Source organism: Zootoca vivipara, chromosome Z (genome assembly GCF_963506605.1).
Source record: "Zootoca vivipara chromosome Z, rZooViv1.1, whole genome shotgun sequence".
Taxonomy (NCBI): Eukaryota; Metazoa; Chordata; class Lepidosauria; order Squamata; family Lacertidae; genus Zootoca; species Zootoca vivipara.
Window position 1 is genome coordinate 19,661,879 of NC_083294.1, and position 26,906 is coordinate 19,688,784.

General features: G+C 45.5%; 2 protein-coding genes across 2 annotated transcripts in view; both read left to right on the plus strand.

Moving 5' to 3' along the window:
* The window catches only part of MSN (moesin), a 100,753-nt gene extending 87,557 nt beyond the window's left edge, over nt 1-13,196 (plus strand). Inside the window, exons 8-13 of the mRNA XM_035113213.2 lie at nt 1,575-1,738; nt 3,737-3,867; nt 3,979-4,139; nt 6,602-6,694; nt 7,767-8,000; nt 9,646-13,196. Coding sequence (XP_034969104.1) covers nt 1,575-1,738; nt 3,737-3,867; nt 3,979-4,139; nt 6,602-6,694; nt 7,767-8,000; nt 9,646-9,810 — 948 coding nt within the window. The 3' untranslated portion in view covers nt 9,811-13,196. The remainder of the gene's footprint in view (nt 1-1,574; nt 1,739-3,736; nt 3,868-3,978; nt 4,140-6,601; nt 6,695-7,766; nt 8,001-9,645) is intronic.
* A 6,192-nt stretch (nt 13,197-19,388) lies between these two features.
* Nucleotides 19,389-26,473, plus strand: LOC118084265 (adrenodoxin-like). The gene is made up of 4 exons (XM_035113642.2): nt 19,389-19,564; nt 20,951-21,075; nt 23,779-23,908; nt 26,177-26,473. Exons 1-4 carry the CDS (start codon nt 19,389-19,391, stop codon nt 26,295-26,297), a joined length of 552 nt encoding a protein of 183 aa, XP_034969533.1. The 3' UTR covers nt 26,298-26,473.
* Nucleotides 26,474-26,906: the final 433 nt, after the last annotated feature.

Consider the following 26,906-nt stretch of genomic DNA (forward strand, 5'->3'; position numbering starts at 1 on the left):
AACTGATCATCTGGTTCCTGGACATCTGCTTTGTTTTTCTGGGTCAACAATTGTGCCAAAAAAGGTCTTCCCTTCATTTTCATGAGAGCAGTTTTCCTGCGGTGAGACAGCTCACTTTGGAAGAGGTGAACCTTGCTGTGTGTCAGTAGCAGCAATATCGCTGCAAAGATGAATGGTTCCTGGCACTTGAATACCTTGTCTGGATGCACAGAATTCTTCCAAAGCCTTTTTTTCTTTATGGGGGTGTATGATTTGATTTGATTTGATTTGATGGGATCCCTTGTTTATAGCTTCAGCATATCCAGGGTTTGCATACAGAGCTACCTCCCCATTTTCTTCAACAAGTAGTTGATTGGTGGAATTCGTTTCTTTTTTAAAAAATTATTTATTACTAAGAAATCAAAAGTGCAGTTCCAGGATATTACTTCATACCATATGCAAAGCAAGCAGTAGGTAATAAGAGAAAGAAATAGCAAGAGGCACCATTAAAACAAAGACATCCATATTTCCTAAGCTGGTGTGACTAGTGAGTGTTGCACATATAAGTCCCAAGTATAGGAAATAAAGTCCTACCAGATGACATAAAAGCATTCTGGATTTCCCCCCCCCCCCCAGGGAGCATACATTTTGTGTGTAATTTGTTTTCTGCAGTAGACAATGCCAAAATATTGAGGCTTTGGGACTGAAGCCTTTGACTGAAGTTCTGGGGTCTCTCTGCTGCAGAGTTGAACATGAACTCTCTTATCAGATGGGGCGTCTGTTCCTCTTCGGGATTTTGTCTTAGTAAAAAAGAAAAATGAGTTGTTCAATACTTCTGGATTGGGTTGGGGCATGTCTTTTGAAGACCTCAGAAGTGGGAGATGCTGGTTTGTGGCCTGCCTCTTTGACAAGGCGAGTTTCAGAGAACTCAGCTTTCCCATTCTAATTCTGCTGCACTGGCTGTTTGCTCCCAAACCCAGTTCAAAGTGCTTACTGGTGACTTTTAGATTCTAAGGCTATGTGTGTCACCATTCTTTCTACCTGCCATAGAAGCCTTGCGCTGCATCCCCTCTTTTTCAGAGGCAAGGATTGTGCCTGGGATTTTCTGCCTGGGGCACCAATAGTGCAGGATGGGGGGGGGGTTGATGGTGGTTCCTGTTGATTAGTGAAAAGTTCACTTACTGCTGCTACTTCAATTTGATAACATTTTAATTGTTGTGCTTTTCTTTTTCCAATGATGGGATATTTTATTTTGTTAATGTTTTGTTTTTAGGCAACACTCAAAGCTGGTTGTGTGTACATTTCAGCAGAAACACAGTGTAGACATGCTTCACTAATACTCGTGTGAGGTTTATTTAAAGGCCATTTTTGAGATTATAATTCCTAGCCAGCTTTCCAGCTTCCTGACTCATTGAAGCTAAGGGTTGCTGAACAGCCTTTTTGCTCTTTTTGCTCTTTTTGCATGGGGGGAAATTGCTTAATTAATTGGATGGTTTTTTGCATGTACTTGAGGCATTAGCTACTACTGGAGAAGAAAAGTAAGTGACCCAGGTGCATCTATGATTCATTCTTTATTTTCAAACCTTCTTTCAAAGGACTTTGTATTCTATGCCCCACGGCTAAGGATTAACAAGCGTATTCTGGCTCTTTGCATGGGGAACCATGAGCTCTACATGCGTCGACGTAAGCCAGACACAATCGAGGTGCAGCAGATGAAGGCTCAAGCCCGGGAGGAGAAGCATCAAAAACAGATGGAGAGGTGTGTTCAACTGAATGCAAACGCCTTTGAACAGAGTGCCAAAAGCTGACATAACTGGTTCCCGAACGCTGGTGCACAGTGTCTTAGTCATGGCCATCTTCTGTAGGAAAACTTGTGGCGGGATTGGAGTTTAGTGATTGGGGTGGGGTATGTGTTCTTTCCACAGGCAAATCCTGCAGCTGGAATATAGTAGAAGAGGTCTACGCCCCCTGGAAACCACAAGGGATGGTGGAAGCGCTCAGATCCTGCTTGTGGGTTCCTATTGGGGCTTCTGGTTAGCCACTATGAGAACAGGATGCTGGACTAGATGGGTACTCTTTGGTCTGATCCAGCAGTCTCTTCTTAATTTCACATTGGTATGGAGAAACTCTGGCTCTCTGGATGCTGTTGGACTCTTGACTCCCACTGCATGCAAAGTGTATGGTTTTTCTGTGTACAGTGGTACCTCGGGTTACAAACTTAATTTGTTCCAGAGGTCTGTTCTTAACCCGAAACTGTTCTTAACCTGAGGCACACTGTCGCTAATGGGGCCTCCCACTGCCGCTGGCGCGCGATTTCCATTCTCATCCTGGGGCAAAGTTTACAACCTGGAGCAACTACTTCCGGGTTAGCAGAGTTTGTAACCCTGAGGTACCACTGTAATGGGTCTATTCCACGGGTCACCAGCCTATGGCTTGGGGGCTGGATAAGGCCCAAGGGACTCATTTATCCGGCCGCAACGACACCTGCCGCCGCCCGCTCTTAGCGGCGTGGTACGGCGCGGGGACCCACTTCTGGGTCGGAGGAGCACCGGAAATAGCTTGTGCACATGTGCACGGGTTTCCTCTGACCCGGAAGTGCGCCGGAAATAGCGTGTGCGTGCGCTCCCCCGCCCTCCGGTCTGCCATGCAATCATCGTTGGAGATACCGACCCGAGGCAAGGAAAGCTTTGGAAACCCCTGGTCTATCCCATAACATAGGTGAACAGCATTTCCCTGTAGCTGCAGGGAGAAGGATGTAGCAGTGGGAGAAAGCTCCTGCTGATAGGTCAAATAGGCCCAGCATGGGCCACAATTCAGCTTAAAAGTCTGTTTTCCCCACACTGCGCTTGTTTGCCTTATATTTGATACCTGGTGTGGGGCAAGTAGAGAGGCAGCTGCAAAGGAACATTTGGAAGCCTTAAAATGCTACGGATTGTTCCTTGGCAAGCATGCCTTGCTGTCTGTGTTCATCAGCTGATTGGCAGTCACAGCAGGCCCTGGTGGGATTGGCTGTGCTTTGGAGCTCCAAGTTGGGGATTCCATTGTGCAGCCAAACGGTGGTGCTTAACTCCTAAGCCCAAATATTTGTTGGCATTGGATGCAAAGGATGCTGCTTTGCAGGTGCAGCTCAAGCTACATCTGCAAAGGAAGAATGTTACTTTGGGTCACCTGGTGTTGTTGTGACGTCGGTGATTGACAGCTGGGTGGCCCTGCCCACTTGTAAAATAACCTGCAGGGGTGGGGGAAAGCTCAGGAACCAGCCCACTGGCTGGATCCTGCCCCACTCCTGTTCTGATGGAGGCTTATTTGTTTATTTATTTTTAAAAATGGGCATATTGCTATATCACATATATCAAAGTGGTTTGCAGCAATAAAAACATAAAACTATACAACTAAAACCATTAAAATATTTTTTTAAAAAAACCGAAACACCAATTAACCACTGTGGGAGCATGTATTCTTAATTACCGGCATAGGCCTGGCAGTAGAGAAAAGTTTTCGGCAAGCATTAAAATGTTGGCACAGAAGGTGCCCGCTTGAGCAAACAAGTGCAGCGTTAGCATTAAAAGTTTGAGAAATTACTTTTCTTTTAATTTACACTAAAAAACAAAATATCCGTTGCTGATGACCGAAAGACTTCTGATGCAAGAGGAGAATGCCCCAATTAAGAGTATTGTTGCACAAAAGAGAACTGGAAATCTGTCAGCCCGGTGGGGGTTGAACTTTGTGTTATCCTTCACATTTCCTCCCTGCCTAGAGCCCTGCTAGAGAATGAGAAGAAGAAGAGGGAGCTGGCGGAGAAGGAGAAGGAAAAGATTGAACGCGAGAAGGAAGAGCTGATGGAACGGCTCAGACAGATTGAAGAGCAGACAAAGAAAGCTCAGCTAGGTAGGGGAAGCTTCTGGTGCCCACCTTGCAGGTGGTGGGTAGGGGAGCTTGGTGCTGATTTACAGAGTTGGTGGGCAAGCTGTCGACCTATCTCTTGCTCTCTTTCTTTAGAACTGGAAGAACAGACCCGCAAGGCACTAGAGTTGGAGCAAGAAAGGAAGCGAGCTCAGGAAGAAGCGGAGAAGCTGGCGAAGGAGCGACAGGAAGCTGAGGAGGCAAAAGAAGCCTTGCTGAAGGCCTCTAATGACCAGAAGAAGACCCAGGAGCAGCTGGTAGGCTGGCTCTCCAAAAGCGCCGCCCACGTTGGCCACTGAGGGAACACGATGCTGGATGGGGAGGGCCTAGTGGTCTCATCTAGCAGCCAGACCCTTCTGGGGTTCGTAGGAAGTCATTGCATTTATGGAATCGTATAGAATTGTAGAGTTGGAAAGGGACCCAAAGGGGTAATCTAGTTCAACCCCCTACAATAGCAGCTTAGTTATTTTATTTCGTAAGGTTTATATACCACATTGACTGTAAAAAAAAAAAGCAAACTCAAAGTGGTTTACAAAAAGAAGAAAATGATAAAAGTTATCAGTGAAACCAATTACTTAAAACATTTAAAAAAATGTAAAATCAGTGATAAACCAAAAACAGATAAAAAATATGTCTGTGTTTTACCTATCTGGGTAGGTTTGTCCAATCAAAAATGGTTTTTAGAGATATCGAAAAGAGTGCAGTGAAGGCACCTTGTGTCAATAGGCAGGGAGTTCCAAAGTTGCATGTTGTATGCTGCTCTTCCACTTAAATGACCCCAAAGTGGCTCACAACACCCTAGAGAAACATGCATATTGATACAACTGCCCATTATCAGTTCATTTCAATACATAATGCAGAAGTCCAAATAAATAAACTATTGATAATGCTGACACATTTTAAATTCCAATGTAGAATAGGTGCTGTTGTTCATCACACCAACAGGAATTATTTATGCTAGAATATAAAAATTAGATCTGCTAAGCCTTTCCAGGGTGGTCAAGTATTAATAAATAATCTAACCAGCAGCTGTGTCCTCATAAAAGCAGGAAATGGCCGCCATTTGTACTGAGCTAGAGTTGCCATTAGTCCAACAACCTGCTGACTCTAACCCTGGAGGGTGGTGGGATTCCGAGGGGGGGTGTTTAGAGGCAAGGGGGGAAGGATGCTGGATGTGTGAATCAAACTTTGGAAAGTTGGCACCACTGGATAAGTCCATCAGTTTTGTTGAATCAGTTTAACTAAATAGTTTTAACTGGATTCTATGTGTAATTTTATTACTGCTTTGAATTTTACTGTGTTATGATCTTCCTTAGTGGGTCATGAAAACCACTATTCTCAATACAGTGGTGCCTCGCTAGACAAATTTAATTTGTTCCACGGGTCTTTTCTTATAACGAAAAATTCGTCTAGCAAATCCCATGGGAATGCATTGAATTTTTTAAAATCTATTTTTTGCCCATAGGAACGCATTAATTGAATTTCAATGCATTCCTATGGGAAACCGCGATTCGCTAGATGAATTTTTCATAAAACGAATTCGTCTAGCGAGGCAACCTCCGCTCGAAAAATCCTTTCGTTAAGCGGAAATTTCGTTAAGCAGGGCATTCGTTAAGCGAGGCACCACTGTAATGTTTTTTATGGGGAGAGCAGGGGAAGTGGGTGGTGGGGCGAAGAGGTCTAGGAACCATTGATCTAGAGCAGGGGTCTCCAAGCTTTCCTTGCCTCGGGCCATTGTCTCCAGTGACTATAGCACGGAGGGCAGGGAGCGTGCGCAAGCGCTATTTCTGGTGCACATTCAGGCCGGAGGAGGCGCATGTGCACAAGCGATTTCCAGTGGTCCTCTGACCTGGAATAATGATAATAATAATAATAATAATAATAATAATAATAATAATAATATAATTTATCATTTATACCCCGCCCATCTGGCTGGGTTTCCCCAGCCAATCTGGGCGGCTTCCAACCGAATATTAAAAACAGTACAGCATCAAACATTAAAAACTTCCCTAAACAGGGCCTCCTTCAGTTGTCTTCTAAAAGTAAAATAGTTGCTTATTGCCTTGACATCTGCTGGGAGGGCGTTCCACAGGGCGGGTGCCACTACCAAGAAGGCCCTCTATCTGGTTCCCTGTAACCTCACTTCTCGCAATGAGGGAACCGCCAGAAGGCCCTCGGAGCTGGATCTCAGTGTTTGGGCTGAATGATGGGGGTGGAGACGCTCCTTCAGGTATACAGGACCTAGGCCGTTTAGGGCTTTAAAGGTCAGTACCAGCACTTTGAATTGTGCTTGGAAACATACTGGGTCCCTGTGCCGTGCTGGTAAGAGTGGTGGTGGGGGTCACTGCAGGCCAGATAAATGAGTCCCTCAGGCCTTATCCAGCCCCCAGGCTGTAGGTTGGTAACCCCTGATCTAGAGCCAACCAGGCTCCACTGCAGCCTTAAAATGGTTTAATACGCATTCCCTCCCCAAAGGAGACCTGGGAACTGTAGTTCTCCTAGGGTGGTATGTGTGTTTACCAGGGTTCTTCTCTTGAAGAACCATCTGATTTTTGTACTCTGTTTTCTTAGCTGCATCCCAAGATCACAGCAGGGGTGTGAAAAGTACACTTTATACCTTACAGCTGAGGAAGGGCTAGATTGGGGAGTAGTGGAGCAATGTAGCATTTTAGGAGCCTGGCTGCCTACTTCACTTGTGATCTTCTGTTAATTCCTGCAGTCGTCTGAAATGATGGAACTCACCAATAGGATCTTGCAGCTGGAACTAGCTCGGCAGAAGAAGGAGAGCGAGGCTGTGCAGTGGCAGCAGAAAGTGAGTGGGGCGCCTTGGTCCCGTCTTGAAACGAGTCTTTTCCTTCCTCTCCTATGCCTGGGAGTGACTATCCCATTTCCCCTTGTCCCAGTGATGGGGAAAAGTAAAGACACCCCATTTGCACAGAGAGGCAGGGGATCCTGCCCACAAGGCATGTTTTCCACCTTCCACAATGTCAGTGTTGCAGCAAATGTGCATTTAACTTGTGTAAAAGAGACATGGCCCTCTCCAGTACACGCATGCATGATCATCTGATGCATGACTTGTCTGATCTGATTTTTTTTTATTAATTTATTTGTTGCATTTATATACTATTGTTTCCTCCAAAGAAGAAAAGCTGGGGTATGTGGTTCTCCCCTCCTGATTTTATCCTCACAAACAACCCTATGATGTAGGTTAGACTTGAGGGGCAGTGACTGGCGCAAGGTCACCCAGTGGGCTTCTTGGCTGACTGGGGATTCAAACCTTAGTCTCCCAGTTCATAGCCCAGCACTTTAACCATTACACCACACTGGCTTTCTCAGATGCACCAGGAGGATATGGAATTAATGTAGAATCTCTTGAGTGGTGCTAGAATTATGATTTGTCAGAATTCGACAAAAATGAGAACAACCTTCTTGAGAGAATGCTAAATTAAAACCTTGGACATAGTGTGCAATGCTAAGCTTACGTATATGGTGAGAACTGGAGAGGGCAGACCACAAGATAATGTATTCCTTGAGAAACTGAGTCTTTATATATAAGGACGGGGTGGTGCTGTGGTCTAAACCACTGAACGTCTTGGGCTTGCTGATCAGAAGGTCGGCTGTTCGAATCTGCACAACAGAGTGAGCTCCCGTTGCTCTGCCCCAGTTTCTGCTAAGCTAGCAGTTTGAAAGCACACCAGTGCAAGTAAATAAATAGGTACCACTGTGGCTGGAAGGTTAATGGCGTTTCCGTGTGCTCTGGCTTCCATCATGGTGTTTCGTTGTGCCAGAAGCAGCTTAGTTGTGCTGGCCACATGACCCGGAAAGCTGTCTGTGGACAAACGTCAGTTCCACTAACCCATTGGTGGGTTAATATCCTCCCTCAGGCCCAGATGGTCCAGGAAGACCTAGAGAAGACTAAAGAGGAGTTGAAGTCAGCCATGGTCACCCAGCATGTTCCAGAACCAATGCAGTCTGAGAATGAACATGATGACGAGCAGGATGAAAATGCCGCTGAGGCCAGCGCAGAGCTGAGGGCACACGCCTCTGCCAAGGACCGGAGTGAGGAGCAACGGACTACGGAGGCAGAGAAGAATGAGCGGGTCCAGAAGCACTTGAAGGTAATGTGGGGCCAACGCTACTTTGAGAGGGAGTGTGGCTGGTGGGCGGGGTGTGGGGCTGAGACCCTGGGTATTACTGTATGTGGCACTTGTAACAGTGCCAGTTACACAGAATGAAGTAAGTGGTTGAGTGGCCATAAAGAGGGCAAGGCCATTTCCCAGGTAACCTGGTCCCAGGTAACCTGGTCCCAGGTTGTTAAGGGCTTGATCCACCTATATAGGTGGTACAAGAGTAGCATAGCTAATACCATGATGTCTTTCCCATAAACCTTGGTGGTAAAAGATGCCTCATCAGCATACTTGGTTCCCCCATCCTGGCAGCCCAGTGGATTGGGGCAGGAAGTTTGAACAACCATAATATCTCATCATAACATGGATTTTTATTTGTTGGGACATTGTGGGAAACAGGAAGAAAAATGTCCCAGGCTTCTGTTTTTGGCAGGAGGCTATATGTCTCTTGTAACATCCAGTGCTTGCACTTAAGTTCCCACTTTGTTCCCAGCAGTAAATATTTTCAGATGGCTTTCACAATAAAGTTAATAAAAGGGCCAGGTGGAAATGTATCTGTCTCTTTGGCCAGCTGGATTCTACACCCTCTTCTGGCAAAATGCTATTTTGGGCTCTGTCACAACAGAACTGAAGGATCCAGTCCCCATTGTACAGAGACACCTGCAGTTTATCTTGGCTTCTTTCTAACAAAATATTTTCACCCTGCACTTCAATAAAACATTGAGGGTGGCTTCCAGCTAAATAATACCGGTAATAATAATACAGTAAAATGAATTGAGATGAGAGTTTCAGTGTGGGACTGAAACAGTAGCCCTTACAAAATTCTGTGTAAACATTGGAGCTGTGGGTGAGAGTTTCAGACGTTCGAAGTATCAGAACTCTGAGTGCTATTATTGCCTCTTTACCTGCCTAAGAACATTCGGGGCAGAGCCCACCTGGCCCAGCATCCTTCCCCTGTTGGGATTTACTGACCCCATATAGATGCTTCTGAATACCAGTTGCTGGGAGCCAGAGGAGAAGAGAGCTATGTATTTTTATTGGATTTCTATTTCCTACAAGGAGCTCATACATGGTCCCTCCTCCCATTTTATTCTCACAACAACCCTGTGAGGTGAGTTAGGCTGGGAGACAATGACTGTCCCAAAATTTCAGGCTTGGAAAAAGAAGCTCTGTGTTCTTCTGCTTGGGTCGTCCTTGCAAATTTTCCACAGGCATCTGGTTGGCCACGATGAGAGCATGATTCTGGATCAGATTGACCATTGCCCCCATCCAGCAGACTCTTGTTATGTTCTTAGGTTGGCACAGGCATGCCACTTGATTCCTCCACTGTTGGATTGGCGAATGGCCTCTACTGAGAAGCATTCCCCTCTGGGGCTCTTTGCCCTCAGGAATCTGGGATTCCATTTGCACCAAACAGCGCAACACGTTTGATTAAAACATATGAATGTTTTGATCTATTTTTTCATTTACTGCTGATTTTATCTTTTGGATGTTGCTTTTTATGGCTTTTACTATAATTTTATTGTGTACTGCTTGAGGCATTTTACAATCAAGCCATGTATAAATTCTATGAAATAAAACAAGCAAATAACATTTTTAAACTGGTCTTTCCCCTCTTCACGTTTTGCACCTGCAGGCTCTCACGTCCGAGCTGGCCAATGCCCGCGACGAAACAAAGAAGACTGCCAATGATATGATCCATGCCGAGAACCAGAGGTTGGGCCGTGACAAATACAAGACCCTCCGCCAGATCCGGCAGGGCAACACCAAGCAACGCATTGATGAGTTTGAGTCCATGTAATCATTCGTGAGCCTTCTGCTGCCTCCCCTGCACTCTTCCTCCCTCCCCCACCACCTTTTTTCTGTGTTTAACTGCATTGTGCTGGAACCACTACAGAAGAGTCACCACAGTCTGTCTGAGAGTTGGGTGCAGAGGCTGCCAGCCAACATAGGGTGAAAAAGGATTAGTCAGCTGTGCCTTAAAAATAATAATAATATATATATATTTTTATGGTGATGCCCCATTTTCTTTGTTCAACCTGGGTTGAAGAGAGAAATCTGTTCCATGCAGCTTTATGAAACATCTGTGCTGGTCCTGTGACCCCCCAATTTGTGGCACCAGCAAGGACCCATCCCTGTCACTAGTCTCTCTAGCCAATGTTTGAAGAGACTGGTGTGTTGGGGTATCTTTACTTTTTAACCTGTCTAGTTTTGATAATTAAAAAAGGAAGAAGTTCGGAAGGAAAAGTTCCTGAAACAAAATTTGACTTTCTTGTGCCTTACACACACACACACACACACACACACACACACACACACACACACACACACATGAAAGACCAAAGCTTTTCATGATTCCCAGAGGTTTAGCAGACCAAACGGATCCCCCTGATCTTTTTATCATTTTGTACATGCCACTGCCTAAGCAGTTGAAAGAGGCAGGATTCCATAATTGTTGTGATCTGAGTATACAGTGGTACCTCTACTTACGAATAACTCTACTTACGAATGTTTCTACTTACGAATGGAGCTCCGTCCGCCATCTTGGATGCGGTTTAGATAGGATTTTTTCTACTTACGAATTTTTAGAGAGGGTTGCTTCGACTTACGAATTTTTTCTCCCAATGCATTCCTATAGCATTTGACTTAAAATTTTTTTTTACTTACAAATGTGTGTTTGGAACGCATTAAATTTGTAAGTAGAGGTACCACTGTATTTTGTTTTCCCCTCTTCAAATGTTGCCATATCCAATTACGTGTGTTGCTGGCCTCCAAACTTTGCTGGCCACCAATTCCCACCAGTTTCCAGAGATTGCAGACTTCAACAGCATCTAGAGGGCTCCAGGTTCCCCAACCTTGTCCAATAAGGAGACAGTGTTTGAGTTTGGGAGCAGCAACATACTTGGTCCCATTCATATTGACCAGCAAAGTCCGACTTAAGTGTTCAGAAGAGGATGTGCATCAGCCATAAACCCCCGAGAGCAAGACAGATGTGGGGAAACATTGCAGCTGGCCCTTTCAAGGGAGGTCTGCAGCACACACAGCACACATTAACAGTGCCTTGTGACACCCTTTTCCACAGGTGTCAAGTTTTTATAAAGATTCTTCATGCTTACCTGCGACCAAATGCAGAAATAGCACCCTGTCTTCCTCACATCACCAGCCACTTGCATAGTCACAAAACCTGCCTTTGATTTTAAGAAAAAGCTTCTGTCTCTGGTGCCTTGGTTGTAGGAATGCAGCAGAACTTGTCCCCAAATCTCTTTCTCCTCCTCCTCCTCTTCCTCCTCCTCCTCCTCTTCTTCTTCGCCTTGGAGTGCCTTTTGCTTTTCGGAATTTGTAAAGAAGTTTTATGCAGCTTTGCTTTCAGGATGTTGTTCCTATTTGCCTCCTAAGTCCAGACAGAACCTTCCAGTGCTACTTTGTCCACCAGTTTTTTGGCAGGGCTTCCCTTTTTTCCAAGAGAGTTTGTTACCTCACTTTTACCTGTGCCATCACCGCATCAGGTACAGCTGAGGACTGCCTGTCTCCCCACCCCCAACCCCCAGTCTAAGAAGCTTCTTTTTCAAAGGAGTTTTGTTTGCAGAGAAGCTGTCCTGCTCTTCTGCACCTCTAAACTCCTGAACTTCATAATTTCTTCTGATCTTCTCCGTCCGCCCCTTTCCTCCCAAAGTGTGTTAATACCAACAGTGCCACTAGAAACAGGAAAGTTGTGTGGAGAGAGTGGAACAAAGACAGGAGCTGCACTTCAGGGGTGGAGATCCTGTGGGCTCTCCAAGGACAATGGGAGTTGTCATCCAGCAACATCTAGAGGGGCACAGGCTCCCCATCCCTGCTCTGATTCGCACCAGTGAGGGCAGTGAAAAAGCTCCCATAGCTGTCCCAAAGCCTTCTCAGTCTGCTTTGGGCAGCTTGGTGTTGGCAGCCCTAGTTGCATGGAGGCAAGACTCCCTCGGCTTGCAAAATAGCAGAGTCTAAATGCTGTCTGTAAGTTTGTTATGCACCCCTTTTCTCCATTCACCCTTTAAATATATATATATATAGTGCCTTTAGGAAGTGAGGGTGAGAACTGCCAGCTCCTCCTCCTCCTCCTGAAAATATGCAACCTCATTACTTAGAACACTTTAAAGCAAGCGCGCGCGCACACACACACACACACACACAGAGCAGTTGAACTTGTCATAACTGATTTACCCTTAAACTGAAGAACCTGTGATCCCTCATCACTTTTAATCACCTTTTAAAATGTTTTGTGCTCCAAACTTGTAATTTTGCAGTTTTCTTCCACATTTCTTCCACATTGCAGTTTTCTTCCACATTTCTTCCAATTTGCTAGTTTTCTAGCACAGTTTGGTTCAGAGAACTATATCCTCACAAGAGAAATCAGCACAGAGCCTCCCAAGTCTGTGCTGAACTAATGAAGTAGTTAAAGCATCTCTGCATCGCCCCTGGTTGGGTCATGGAGCTCTGTTGACCCCTTCCACCGGCACAGTTGCTTTTCCTCTTGCCCTGTCACTTCTAGAAAAGGAGCAAGCCAACCTATGCCAAGAAGCCTTAACTCCCCATGTAGATGGTTCAGCTCTCCCCTGATCCTACCAGTATTATGTTATTCCAGTGGTATCTAATGGTATTGATTTCATTCTCTTTTTTTCTAGCTGTGCACGATTAGAAAATATTAATCTTGGAAATGTGGAGGGGGAGGGGGAAATGTCCCTCTTCTCCATGGACAAATGTATACTGTATTGTAAAGAGATTGATATTTTGCAGGAAATTAATGTAAGAAGCATTCAGTATTACCATGAGATTTTTAGACACTTTTTTAATTATTTGTTGGGATTCATGGAGGTTTTCCCTCCTCCACTCCCCCCCAACTTGTTTACTTGCTATTACTTTGGATATATCCTATCTTGGGGGAGAGGGGGTTACCCTATTAAGCATTTTTTTGTGTCTGGCTTTATATTTGTGTTTTGGATTTTTTAATTTTTTTGGCTGTAAATTATGTCTACCTTTTTACATGTTTTGTTAAAACACCAGTTTTCCCAGGTGGGGTTGTACGGTTGATCTGTGTCACTGTGGGGCATGCCAGCCATGTTGATCCTTGCCACTCAGATGCCTTGCCTACAAAGGGGTTTTGTTAAAGTCCACAGCCTGTTCTCTTCAGTGCCAATAAAATTTAGGTCAATTGAACCCTTGGTGTGTGTTTGTGTGTCTGCATTATTCTGGTGGTGGTTGAATTTGGAGGTCCAGTTAGGGACCTGTACACACACATGATTCTGAGAATTTGATCTTTCAGTGTAGAATCATAGAACTGCAGAGTTGAAAGTGGGCCCAAAGTGTCATCTAGTCCAAGCCCCTGCAACTCAAGAATCCTAGCTAAAGAACCCCTGACAGATGGCCTCCAACCTCTGCTTAGAAACCTCTAAGGAAGGAAGGAGAGCCCACCACCTTCCGAGGGAGTCCATTCCACTCTCAAACAGCTCTTACTGCCAGAAATTTCTTCCTAAGGTTTTAGTCGAAATTTCCCTTGTAACTTGAATCCATTGTAGATGGAAGCTGCCCGTGTACTGGGGTCAGCAGAGGAGTAGGGGCAAGATGAGCCTAGAATTGGGATGGGAATACAGCCTGTTGATTAACCAGAGTGCTGTTATAGCTTAGGAAAATTTACTAGAACAATAATCTGTGCTACAGCAAAATGACTACTTACTCTATAGGCCAGCAAGAATTGGGTGTTGTTAGATGAAAGCTGTCACTGGTATGAATCAGGGTTGGAAGAAAGCTCAGACTTTTCTAGTCTTGTCCCGTGCTTAGTACAAGGTCCTCATCTCCAGCATCCCTGACTGGTGGCCCAAACTCTACTCAAATATTTCCGACACAGGAGAGCCCACTCTCTTCATGAGACAGTCTGTTCCATTGGAACATCTCAGGCTATTAGCAGGCATAGCATAGGCAAACTCTGGCTGTCCAGATATTTGGGACTACAATTCCCATCATCCCTGACCACTGGTCCTGTTAGCTAGGGATGATGGGAATTGTAGTCCCAAATATCTGGACAGCCAGAGTTTGCCTATGCCTGCTATTAGGAAGCTTCTCTGAATTTCTGTTGAAATCTCTCCCATTTCCACCATTGGTTAAGGCCACCTGCAGTAATAACGAACTGATTAACTCTGCTCCATCCTCTGCAGAAGTCCTGAAGATGGTTGTCACGCCATCTTAATTATTCTCCGGGCAAATCATATTCAGCTCTTTTCACTTCCTTGTTTTCAGGCCCTTCGACATCTTGAAACACTCAATGTTGTTTTTTATTTATTTATTTATTTATTTATTTATTTATTTATTTAATGCATCTTAATTTATTAAGCCACTGCAAAACTCAGCCCTCCTAAATTGCCTTGAAATAAGAAGTCATACACATACTTTTGTTCCCCTTGAATCTGATGAAATTGGAAACCTCTTTGCCATGTGTTCTATTGAACCATTAGAGGGCATTGTAGAACAATATAGTTAAGAGAATTTCTGTATACCGGTAGTGCTGCAGGTTTGGGGTACATCTTCTGCAGAAGGACCATACCTCACTGGAAGAACAGATGCCTCAATGCATGAAAGGCCTCCAGTTTGATCCCTGGTATCTCCAGGTAGGCCTGAGAAAGACTATTTAAGTGAGTAATTATTGCGTGCAGTACAACTATTTTCTGCAACATGTCAAGTAATTAAAGGAGTAGAATCGTAGAACTGCAGAGTTGGAAGGTAACCCAAGAGCCATCTAGTCCAACCCCCAACCCCCTGCAATGTAGGATTCTCAATCATACCTGACAGGCGACCATCCAACCTCTGCTTAAAAACCTCCCAAGGAAGGAGAGTCCACCACCTCTCGTGGGAGTCTGTTCCACTGTCAAAGAGCTCTTACCATCCAAAGGTTCTTCATGTTTAGTAGGAATATCTCTTTTTGTAACTTGGTTCAGGTTCAGGTCCTAGCTTCCGAAGCAGGAGAAAGCATTATCTTTTATTTTACAATTTTATAAACTTCTGTTACGTTGCCTTTCACCTTCTATTTATGTAACTAGCTGGCCCTGCCACACGTTGCTGTGGCTCATCCCTGTGACCCCCCCCGTCCTGACCCATGACGTATCACACCCCCTCTTCCCTCCACCCCCCAGATCATCCCTGTGACTGGTCCCACCATGTCCTGACCTATCCCGTCCCCTCCTCCCCCCAACCCCCACCCAGGCGAGTCAGTACCTCCATTTGGCCTAGTCTATAAAGGCTTCGGCCTAGTATGTAAATGGCAGCCGAGGTGCAGTTGAGAGGGAAGGTTCTATATGTGGAGTACCAGTGTAGCTGCCGCTAGAGGGCTCTGGTTTGCAACCTGGTTCTTTTCCCAGAATTTTCATCTTGAGTGGTGTGTTTTGAAACATAGGGTTTTGGGGGTTTTACCTGGCGGAGGTGTGACATCTGTCTTAGCAAACTTTCCTATAGCCTTCGGACATTCGCATGTGATGATGTGTCAAAATTTGACCTCAATCGGTCAAGCGATTTTGGTGAAAAGTGGAAACACATCCACATGCCCAGTTTACATTTATAGATGATGATGATAGATAGATAGATAGATAGATAGATAGATAGATAGATAGATAGATGATAGATAGATAGATATAGATATAGATGATATAGATATAGATATAGATAGATAACTTGCGCGCTTCTGTTCCTTCTGCTTCCTTAATGGGAAAACTCATCTCCACGTAATCACTTGCAAAACGATATTGGATTCCTGAAACTGGTCACCTTGTGCAGATACAGTGTTGGCCTCTCTCATTTCTGCCTCAGAATGTGATTATAGTAGAGTCAAGGAAAGAGCTTCCAAGGGGCACAGGCAAGCCTTAATGATTTATGGCTGCAAATACTTCTTAGGCAACTCAAGGATTCCACAGGAATGAGGAAAAACATCAGCTGCAGCAACCTTCACTCAGACCTTCTGGCCCCAGTTCAATGCCCTTCAAGCTCCTCTCTGGGTGTCATCTTCTATCTTCCTAGAAGTGCAACCCTGGCATGTTGGCCTCAGCACTTCTGGAGCTGAAGAGCAGGGATAGTGGTGGAGAGCTGTAGTTTTCCATACAGCCGGAGCGTAAGACGGAGGGGCTCTCAGCACTAACATTCAACAGATCTTGAGGCTTTGGATCCAGCACGTTCTCTGTTCTCCAGCTTCCATCTGGCTTCCAGGTCAGCTCACTCCCACCATCCTGGCACTTGTTCTCCAACCTAACAGCTAGGTGAGCCGGGGAGGCCCACCCATTTGTTCCATGACACAGAGCAACTTGTTGGGCTATGAGCTAATCAAGGTACCAAAACCATTGCCTGGCCAAGGGGTCTGGTTTGGAAGCACATCTACATTCTACCTCCGCAGACAAAGGACACCAAGTATTGGAAGGTACTCATGGCATCATCCAGATAGATACCCCCTAAATCAATAACAATATCTTGTAAATAGCATTTGATATAATCTATAATGTACAATACTTTGATCCAATAAAATCTATAATTTAAATTACTACATCCATCATCCTGCACCCTAAAGTTATTTTTTTAATAACCCCCCCTCAAACCAGCTATCAACTCTCATTTGATCTTGATTTCTCCAGTTCTGAGAAAATCTAATTGTTACAGTCCATGTTTCACACCTATGCCTTCTCTGATGTGCATAAGCTTAGTGGGTTTCAAATATTTTAGCAGAGACCACCCCTTAACCTCCCATGATATTATAGTTAGTGCTTCTGCCTTTTCCCAATGGAACCCAAATCTTAGCTGCAATAAATACATCAATCCATGATTTTCAACACAGGGTCCTTTTAGGGAAGGGCTGAATAACTTTGTGGGACAGCCCCTGCTTTGCATGCAGAAGGTCCCTGGAGCAATCCCAGGTATCTCCTCTGCTAGACATTGTTAGACTATGCATCAATATCATTCTTGCCATTTGCCCCTGCCCATGGGAGTCACAGAGTCCAACAACATCAGAGGAGCAACTGGTTCTCCACACCTCATATAGCCAACACTAAACTAAGAAGAGCCTGTTGCATCAAAGCCAATGGCCCAACTAGTCCAGCACCCTGTTTCCACAGGGGGGCAACCAGATGCCCCAACACGAAACCCTCAAGCAGGAACGGAGCACACTAGCACTTTCCCCTGCTGTGTGGTTTCAGAAGCATTACTGCCTCTGACCATGGAAGCAGAACATAGCCATCTTGGCTAGTAGCCAAGGCTGATAGATTCTCCAAGTATTGGTCTAGACCAGGGGTGGCCAACTCCCAAGAGACTCTGATCTACTCACAGAGTTAAAAACTGGGAGTGATCTACCCCCTTTTGGGGGGTTCAGGTCAAAGCTGTTGAGTTTTTTTAAGGAAGGGAAGTCCTGTTTTGGGGGGTTTAGGTCAAACTTGTTGAGTTTCTTTTAGGAGGGAGGGAGGCCCATTTTTGTTTAGGGCTTCAGGTCATAGTTCAGCTTTTTTTAGGGAGGAGGAAAATTTTGGGTGAGCTTTTTTTAGGGGTGCCAGTGATCTAGCAGTGATCTACCACAGACGTCCAGTGATCTACTGGTAGATCACAATCTACCTGTTGGATGTGCCTGGTCTAGACTGGTAGCCATCACTGCCTCAAGGCTGTGGGAGTGAGTTCCACAGTATAACACTCTGCTGCATAAACTAGGACTTCCCTTTATCTGTCCTGAATCTCCCAACATTATTCATTATATATTCCAATATACCTTATTTTTCCATCTATAAGATGCCCCCATGTACAAGACGCCCCCTATTTTTGGAGGGACTCTGATTTAAGAAAATGGGGAGAGATGGCCCCCATGTATAAGATGCCCCCCAATTTTGGACATCATTTTTAGGGGGGGAACCTAGCCTTATACACGGAAAAATGCGTATATCCCAACAATCTTCATTAGTAGCCATTAGTGTTATGAGAGAGGGAGAAGAACTTTCCTCTGCCCACTTCCGCCATGCATGATGGATGAATGGTCTGAGTTGGCACTTTCCTGTTTTGCAGAGTATTATGGACATAAGAGCACAAGAGCTCACTGGCTCAGAACAAAGGAGGCCCATCTTGCCCAGTATCCTGGTGACAGACCAGATGTCCCTTATGGGAAACCCGCAAGCAGGACCTGAGCACAAGAGCCCTCTCCCCTCCTGCGGTTTCCAGAAACTGGTATTCAGAAGCATTGCTGCCTCTGACCATGGAGAAAGCGGACAGCTGCCATGGCCAGTTGCCATTGACAGCCCTCTCCCCCCTCTCCGGATTTGTCCAATCCTCTTTTAAGTCCCACTAGCTTGGTACATGTACACCAAATGTAATAAATAAAAACGGACTCCCCCATTCCCCTTCCAAGGGCCCCTGTCTAGTCCTGCCTTCTGCCTTCTGAGCAAATATCTCTCAGCTGACAGAAGGGAGGTCGCTGAGAGTCCTATGGGTGTCCTTGACTAAAGGGACAACTGATGGACATTCATCTCCCACATCCTTCAGTTCAAGGTTTTCCCTTTGAGATAAGCCACTTTGGGTGGTTGAGGCATAGGATGCAGGATGCTGCTTCTTATTGGGGAGCTGAAGGAGGCCAGGGACGCATTTTAAAACTTGGCCAGTGAAAGACGTGCAGGCCTTGTGTCTTTCACCATCTGGAGTCCAGGAGAAGGGCTGGCTCCCCCCCCCATTTCTAAGGCAGCAGCAAGGGAGAGATCAATACCCAGCATACACCTGCGTACAAATGTCATTCATAGCTACAATCAGTGATCCAAAATGGAATCAGGGATTTCCCTGGCCTCAAAGCAGACATTCCTCACCGTAACCCCATGTCCCTGAGATTGTAGCAAATAAACAGGTCACCATTTGTCTTGGGGACGCAGCAGTTAGGTGAAGGTTTGCAGTGGTGCCCCAAGGAGACAAGGACAGCAGGCAGCTCCTGCCCCTCCATACATCTCCCTGCTTACCCCAAAATGTTGTGACCAATGCATGCGATGGATCAGACCTACTATGTAAGAGGGGGAGGGGAACCCCTGGCTCAAAATTAAGCAAAGTGACCTTCCCCTGACAGGCAGCATTCGTGCTGATGCAGTTTCCAGTAAGTCAGAACAAAGAGGGATGCAAGTCCCATCACGACTCACACAAGCCTACGCATGTGACCCCATTTGCAACCCACATCTTGTGCAACCACAGCAAGCGCAGTTCCCCACTCCCCCCGCGGGATGGGCTGCAACAACAGTGCCCCCCCTCTCCCTTCCCCCTCCTTCCCTCCCTCCCTCCCAGGGAGGCTGTCCCAACCCATTCCCATCTGCACTTATATCAGCACTGCAGTCCTTGAAAGACTAGGAGACATCAAGATTTGTCAGCATGATGTCTCGGAGCATCTCTGGGCTCCTTCGCCTTGGGCTGTCTCAAGCACACAGGCGCAGAGCCCAGGTTATCTTTGTGACAGCTGTTTGCAGTCCGGCACTGGCCGGCCTTCACCTGGGGAGATGCTTCAGTACCAGCCACAGGCTTCAGTATGTCCCTGCGGGGGGCACAGGGTAAGTTAGAATCTTAATTAAATTCTTTGCTTCCGTCAGTCCCAATGGAAGAAGGGGTGTGGATGCTAATCTCACTGAATTCAACGGGACTGGCTTCTGAGCAGATACATATAGGATTGCACCGTTAAGACACCTTTCTACGTCTTTATGACGGAGTGCCTTTGCTCCAGCTGTGAGGAGGATGTAGCAAGATGCATGAATGACAATTTCATTGAATTTGGCTTATGAATGGAGCCTGGGAAAGAACAGATTCTTCCATTGAAACAACCTCACCTTTCTGCTGCTCATCTTTTCTTTTCTTTTCTTTTCTTAAAAACAAATCAACAAAACTCTCCTGCCTTTGTTCCATATTGGATTCATGGTACCCACTGAAAAAAATTATTAGATAGATCAGGCTTCCTCAAACTTGGCCCTCCAGATGTTTTTGGCCTACAACTCCCGTGATCCCTAGCCAGCAGGACCAGTGGTCAGGGATGATGGGAATTGTAGCCTCAAAACATCTGGAGGGCCGAGTTTGAGGACGCCTGAGATAGATGATAGATAGATTCCATACATTCCACTAAAGAATGATTGGCTGTTCTATCACTAAAAATAATACCTCTGGAATGGGAATAAGGGTCTCCTCTCAGCATCCTTAACAAACTACAACCCCTAGAAGCCTTTGGGGGAGCCATGACTGCTTAAAATGGTATGGTGCGAATGGCATGTTGAATGGCTCTAATCTTTCTGCACAGATTGCCAGTCCTTAACCCTTCACACTTCTCTACCACTATCTCAGGCCTGCACACTTGTGACGCAACAGGCCATGTGCAGCCTGTGCGGCAGCCCACCCGTGGTTTAATAAATCTCCCTGCTTGGGACATGCTGAACTGAGAGGGGGAGATGGTCAAGGACCCAGCAGGACAAAACAACCGACAGCTGCATTTGGCCTGGCAGGTTAAAACTTGCCTGGGCCTGCACCCTCTCTTGTCGCCCCTTAGGCCACAGTCATACCACACATATAAAGCACGGTGATACCACTTTAAACACACGTGGCTTCCCTCAAAGACTCCTAGTTTGTTAAGGGTACTGAGAGTTGTGAGGAGATGCCCTATTCCTCGCCCAAAGCTACAATTCTCAGAGCTCCCTTGGAAGAGGTCTCCAACAAGTCATTTATAGGTGGGTATTGGATGTGAAATTGTTTTCATATAGGTAATTGCTTTGCATATGCTTTTATTGTACTGTGAAATCCCTTTGAGATGCTTCATAGGAAGCGAGTGATAAGAAGACTTAATCACCGCCACTACCATCACCTTTGGAAGCATTTACTGTAACAACAATAATATTGATCTTCTCATGTCTGGAAGGACCCTAACTTTATTGAATGTGTGCTTCCCTCTCCCACAGTTCTACTGAGAAAGTGAAGTTAAATTTTATTAACCGGGATGGAGATAAATTCTCAGTCACTGCTAAAGAAGGAGAAAGCTTGCTGGAGGTGGTGATGAATCAAAACATTGACATCGATGGCTTTGGTAAGTGATGTGGCCCATTCTCTTTCTTTAGCCTTAAGTCGTTTTCCGCGCCTCATGCACACTCCCACCACTGATTTGCTAAGTGGTACACACATGAGAGTCCCATGGACTGCAAGAAGATCAAACCTATCCATTCTGAAGGAAATCAGCCCTGAGTGCTCACTGGAAGGACAGATCCTGAAGCTGAGGCTCCAATACTTTGGCCACCTCATGAGAAGAGAAGACTCCCTGGAAAAGACCCTGATGTTGGGAAAGATTGAGGGCACTAGGAGAAGGGGACGACAGAGGACGAGATGGTTGGACAGTGTTCTCGAAGCTACGAACATGAGTTTGACCAAACTGCAAGAGGCAGTGCAAGACAGGAGTGCCTGGCGTGCTATGGTCCATGGGGTCACGAAGAGTCAGACACGACTAAACGACTGAACAACAACAACACACACATGGCACTAGTAATGAGCTAGATCTATCCTGTCATTTCCTATGAAATGCTATATTGTGATGCATTTCTCCCAAAACTAACTTAGATCCAAGTTGAGAAAAAGAACAGCCTAGCTGTGTTTTAAGGCAGTAACATGTATACAGCTCCAGTTACTGTTTATTTCATAAAATGTGTATAGCGCTTGGTTGTAAAAAAAACCACAACACACCACCTCCAAGTCGTTTAGAAAAAGGAGAAAGCTATAAAACATTAGTAAAACAGGTAAAAGCAACAATGTAAAACATTAAAAAAGCAATAAACAAAAATCAGATTGGAATACACATCGACGCTCCAGATATCTAAGTAGTCTTGTCCAAACAAAAATGTCACACCAAAAACGTGCCTGCCTGATATCAAGATGCAAGGAGTTCCAGAGTGTATTTGGAAGGAGCTAGATACTAGTCAGGAGAAGCAATCTAGTTGTTGTTATTATCATCAATTTTATTTATTTATACCCTGCCTTTCCCCCTGAACCAGGATTCAAATCAGCTCACAAAGATTAAAGCAAAGTAATTAACCTATAATACAATTACAAATGATGTAAAAACAAATATATTACAGTGTAGATAGGTAACAACAGCACAGCACTATTTAAAGGCCATTTCCTTAAAAGCAGTCAGTTGCTAACAGGCTGCTGGAATAAAATACTCTTTACGCTTCACAGAAGCGTCTTCTATAAATAAACTCAGTGCCCACTTTTCAGACAAGCAGTCCATGTGTCAGGCTTTCAAAATGAGCCCCACAAATGGAGGCCTCTCTTCTTACACCAGCTTTTCTCTCCTACCTTCCTGCTCTAGCCCCACGTGGTTTGGGTGGGTGGGTGACTCTTGTATTGTATGATTCTAGCCAGATGAAACTCAGTTCTGGCCCCTCTCAGGTGTGTACCATTGTAAGAGAACAAGGGGGGCGTTCGTGGTGAGCGCAGGTAGCTCTTTTTCTAGGAAAAAAACAGCACTGGTTTTAGCTTTTAGAGGGTCCAAGTGCCATACAACGACCGACTTTCTTTTACTTCCTTTTGACTCAAACCTGCAGCCCCTAATTGGACACCTCTGTAGCCGTCACACACACGATACCCACACACCATACCAGTGTGTCCAACTTATTTATTCAGATAAATGAATGAAAATAATGGCACAAGCAAAATCCACAAAGCTACCCCACGAGGTGAAAGCTTCCCACTTTCTCTTAACACTATATGTGCCAATGCAACTCTGTGTTATGTGGCCTTCCTTAGAGGCAGCAGGAGCCAGTGGTGGCTCAGGGCTCAAGGTGTTGGACCAGGGCCTAGGAAAAGCCAGAGTTCAAGTCCCCACTCAGCCACAAAGCTAACTTGGACAAAGCTAAGGTTGCAGATTTGATCCACGCATGGGAGAAGTGCTTATTCCTGCATTCCTGCATTGCAGGGGGTTGGACTGGATGATTCCAACTCTACAATTCTATGATTCTATGACTTTGGGCCAGTCGCTGCCTCTCTGCCTGATCTACCACACAGGCTTGTTGTGTGGATTAAGTGAGGAAGGGGAAGAACCATGTATGCCACTTTGAGCTCCTGGAGAGAAAGGTGATACGGTATATCCATGCAATAACAAATACCGGTAAATGAAATACTGTAAATCTGTTGCTTTCTCTGCCGGGGTGTAAGAAGAAAATGATGTGTTGTAATAAGGCAGATCCAGCAGGTGGCAGCAAAAGCAGGTGCAAGTGATGCAGCGCCAACCATTTAAAAAAGTGCAGCCTACAAACCCTTCTTTTTCAGCAATCTCAGGGAGGTAGGGAGAGGGGCTATCCATTCATGATTTCAGCCAACAACCTTATGGGATGTAGTAGCAACCCTCAGCAATTGCACTTCAACTACAGTAATTTAGGGTTGGGGGACATATTTTTATGCATACTGTAATCTCTGACTGGTGACAGATTTCAGGGATTCCAGCATTTACTCAGGGTTCTGTTTCCTTGGAATGAGGGTCAGCAGAGACTGTGGTGTCTTTAGAATATCAGACTCGCCAAGTGTCCCTATTTTCCAGGGAACTTCCTGATTTAGAGAAGGTATCACGGTTTATGATTTGATCCCAGAATGCCCTGCTTTTCCTTAGGACGTCCCTATTTTCACTGGAGAAATGTTGGAGGGTATGTGATATATGTGTGCAACACTGTAGGTTCTTGCAGCAGATGACTAAGACAAGTGTGTAGCATTGATGCTGATTCCTTTCTCCCCCCCCCCCAAGGGGCATGTGAGGGGGCCTTGGCTTGCTCCACTTGCCACCTCATCTTTGAGGGCAGCACATTCCAACAACTGGACCCCATCAGTGACGAGGAGATAGATATGCTGGATCTGGCCTTTGGACTTACCGAGACGTAAGTATCCATGCCCTGTTTCTAGACACTGCATATCTGCATGCTGAATCGGAGTGCGCAGGATCAAAAGTTGAGATGGGGACAGAATTCTGCATCCTCAGGATCTTAGTTCTAGCCTTTTAAAAAGCAACATGGAAATCCTTGTTGCCCCTTTGATTTCCTTTTAGTGCCAAGTGAAATTTTAGAAGTGGTTCATTTCCAGGGAATAGGGCAGTAAGAATACCTTCATAGCTTGTGGAACCACCGGAAGCAAAATTACTTCTGAAAAATGAGGAAGGAGAGGCAGAGAACCAGGGGGATGACCTTGGTGTTTCTTCCAACTCTACAATTCTGTGATTCTATGAAGGTGGCAGTGAGGTTTCCTGCCATGTAGGTGCACCAGTGGCATCATTCTGGCATTCCTGCCAGTGTGTTTGCACAGTGCTGCCCCCTCCCCCGTCTCAATCCTCCTACTTAGCAACAGTGACCCAGCTCCCAGGATGCTATTCTGGCAGCTCTGCTCCATCTGGTGACCAGGGCAGTCTCGAGCAGGTCGGCCGCCCTGGCGCTGAGGGGCGGGGATCGCTCCGGCGCCCCCGCTCTCGCAGGGCGCAGCATGGCTTCTGTGCGGCTTCGCTGCGCAGCACCCAGCCTACCGGCCCGGCGCCCTACCACCCCGCACTAGAGCCAGCCCTGCTGGTGACCTGGTTCTGGCACAAGCAACAATAATAGAATTGCTGGAAGGACCCAGGTGGCGCTGTGGGTTAAACCACTGAGTCTAGTGCTTGCTGATCAGAAGGTCAGTGGTTTGAATCCCTGTGACGGGGTGAGTTCCCGTTGCTTGGTCCCAGCTCCTGCCAACCTAGCAGTTTGAAAGCACGTCAAAATGCAAGTAGATACTTAGGAACCGCTACAGCGGGAAGGTAAACGGCGTTTCCATGTGCTGCTCTGGTTTGCCAGAAGTGGCTTTGTCATGCTGGCCACATGACCTGGAAGCTATACGCCGGCTCCCTTGGCCAATAATGCGAGATGAGCACACAACCCCAGAGTCAGTCACGACTGGACCTAATGGTCAGGGGTCCCTTTACCTTTACCTATCCTGAGGATAATCTAATATAGGGTTGCCATACGTCTAGAATTTCCAGACATACCTGAGATTTGGCCCTTGCAGTCAGTGTCTGGAATTTCTAATCATTGAAATGTCCGGAAAAATCCAGACATATGGCAACCCATGTCAGAAGTGTAGATTTCTGGCATATTTCCTTAAAAATAGCTCAAAAGGTATTCTTTGGCAAAAAGAAAGAAAGAAAGAAAGAAAGAAAGAAAGAAAGAAAGAAAGAAAGAAAGAAAGAAAGAAAGAAAGAAGCAGCTCAACAACTTTGCCCCGCCAAAAAAAGCTCAACAATTTTTGAGTCCAGATTTTCACTTTTTGAAATATGGCAACCCTAATCTAATCCAGCCCCTTGCAACGCAGGAATATGCAACTGTCCCAAACAGGGATTGAACCTACAGCATTGGCATTATCAGTTTCCATGCTCTAACCAAGTGAGCTAGAGATTAAGTGGTGAGATTAATGATCAGTAGAAGCTTGAGTAAATAAGCAGGTTTTCACCTGGCCCTGAAATGAAACCAAGGTTGGCACCAGGCGCATCTCAGAAGAAAGGGCATTCTACCTGCAGGGTGCCACTGTGAAGAAGGCTGTGTCTCTGGTCACCAGCCTCCTTATCTCGGCATGGCAGGGAACCTATAGCAAAGCTTCCAAACATGACCCTGGTGCACAGTAGCAGCTTACACATGCACATCTAGCACATGTGACCCTACCCAGTGCCTTTGACTGGAACAGCTAAAGTGGCTTTTCCTTACCGGTACTGTACTTGTTTCCAACTAGAGGAAAAAGCATAGGACTATCAATAACTGCAACTGTAATTTTGTTACATTGTTTAAAAACAATGGAGACAATTTCCACAGCTACACATACACAAAAGCTTGCTTTCATCTGCCAAATGTATTTTTTGTCATTTTCATACTGCAAACTACCCTGTGATCCTCAGATGAAGGGCAGCATATAAACGCAATAAATAAATAAAAGCACAGTTGTTAAAAGCCCTTTCCTTTAAAATAAGTCAGTTCCCGAAGGTCTTTTGGGATACAACAGCCTTCAGCTGTTGGGCAGAAGCACAGCAGGGAGGGAGCTGCATCCTTAGGAAGTGAGTTCCGAAGCCAAGGGAGCCAAGAAAGCACACACAACAAAACCAAGAGATGTCTGGGTCTGTTTTTGTCCTTTGTAAGGTCTCGTCTAGGCTGTCAGGTGCGTGTGAAGAATTGGATGGATGGCCTCACAGTCCAGGTCCCCACAGATGTGTCAGACATCAGGAGAGAACTGGAAGTGGAGAAGCAAACCAAGCAATAATAGCTGACATGGTGTTCTGCTGAGTGATCTTCCCACAATGCAATCATTTCAGGCTTTATGTTTCTTGACCATTTTGCTGCCGCTTGCTTTTCCTTGTGACTTCTTGAGGTGCCTTTTGTATTTAAAACCTGCCATGTGTACTCAAGTTTGATATTTGCCATGAGATATGTGGGAACTCCATAGCATGCCCCTGATACTTAAATGATAAGTATTAAATGTATTAAAGTATTGAATGATACTGTGGGCCTTTATGTCTCCGAACCTCGTTTCGCTGGTCTGTAATACATAAGACGGTGAAATGGTTGCAACTTTTTGTTAACAATGCTAGTGATTCGTACTGTGAGCAATGCAGGGAACTGCCAAACTTTATCAGCTAAGGTGATATGCATCTCAGTGTTATGGTGTACTATGATACACTTTTGAGCCAGTTCACAGCAGCCTTGGCTCTTTGACTAATCACAAAAACCCTGCGTCTGTTGCAGGAGGGACCAATAGATTGTTTCACTCAAAACCAACGTATATAAATATAATTTTAAAAGCTGGTGAGCTTTAGAAACCCTTCTGCTGCTTGTATCTATGACTAGTCCTCCTCTTTAATAACTGTTTATT

Excerpts from the sequence above, each read along its gene's own strand:
- LOC118084265 (XM_035113642.2), top strand. The coding sequence starts at position 19,389 with ATGATGTCTCGGAGCATCTCTGGGCTCCTTCGCCTTGGGCTGTCTCAA. Across the intron at positions 21,076-23,778 it reads CATTGACATCGATGGCTTTG|GGGCATGTGAGGGGGCCTTG; the intron begins GTAAGTGATGTG and ends CCCCCCCCCAAG. Across the intron at positions 23,909-26,176 it reads GCCTTTGGACTTACCGAGAC|GTCTCGTCTAGGCTGTCAGG; the intron begins GTAAGTATCCAT and ends GTCCTTTGTAAG.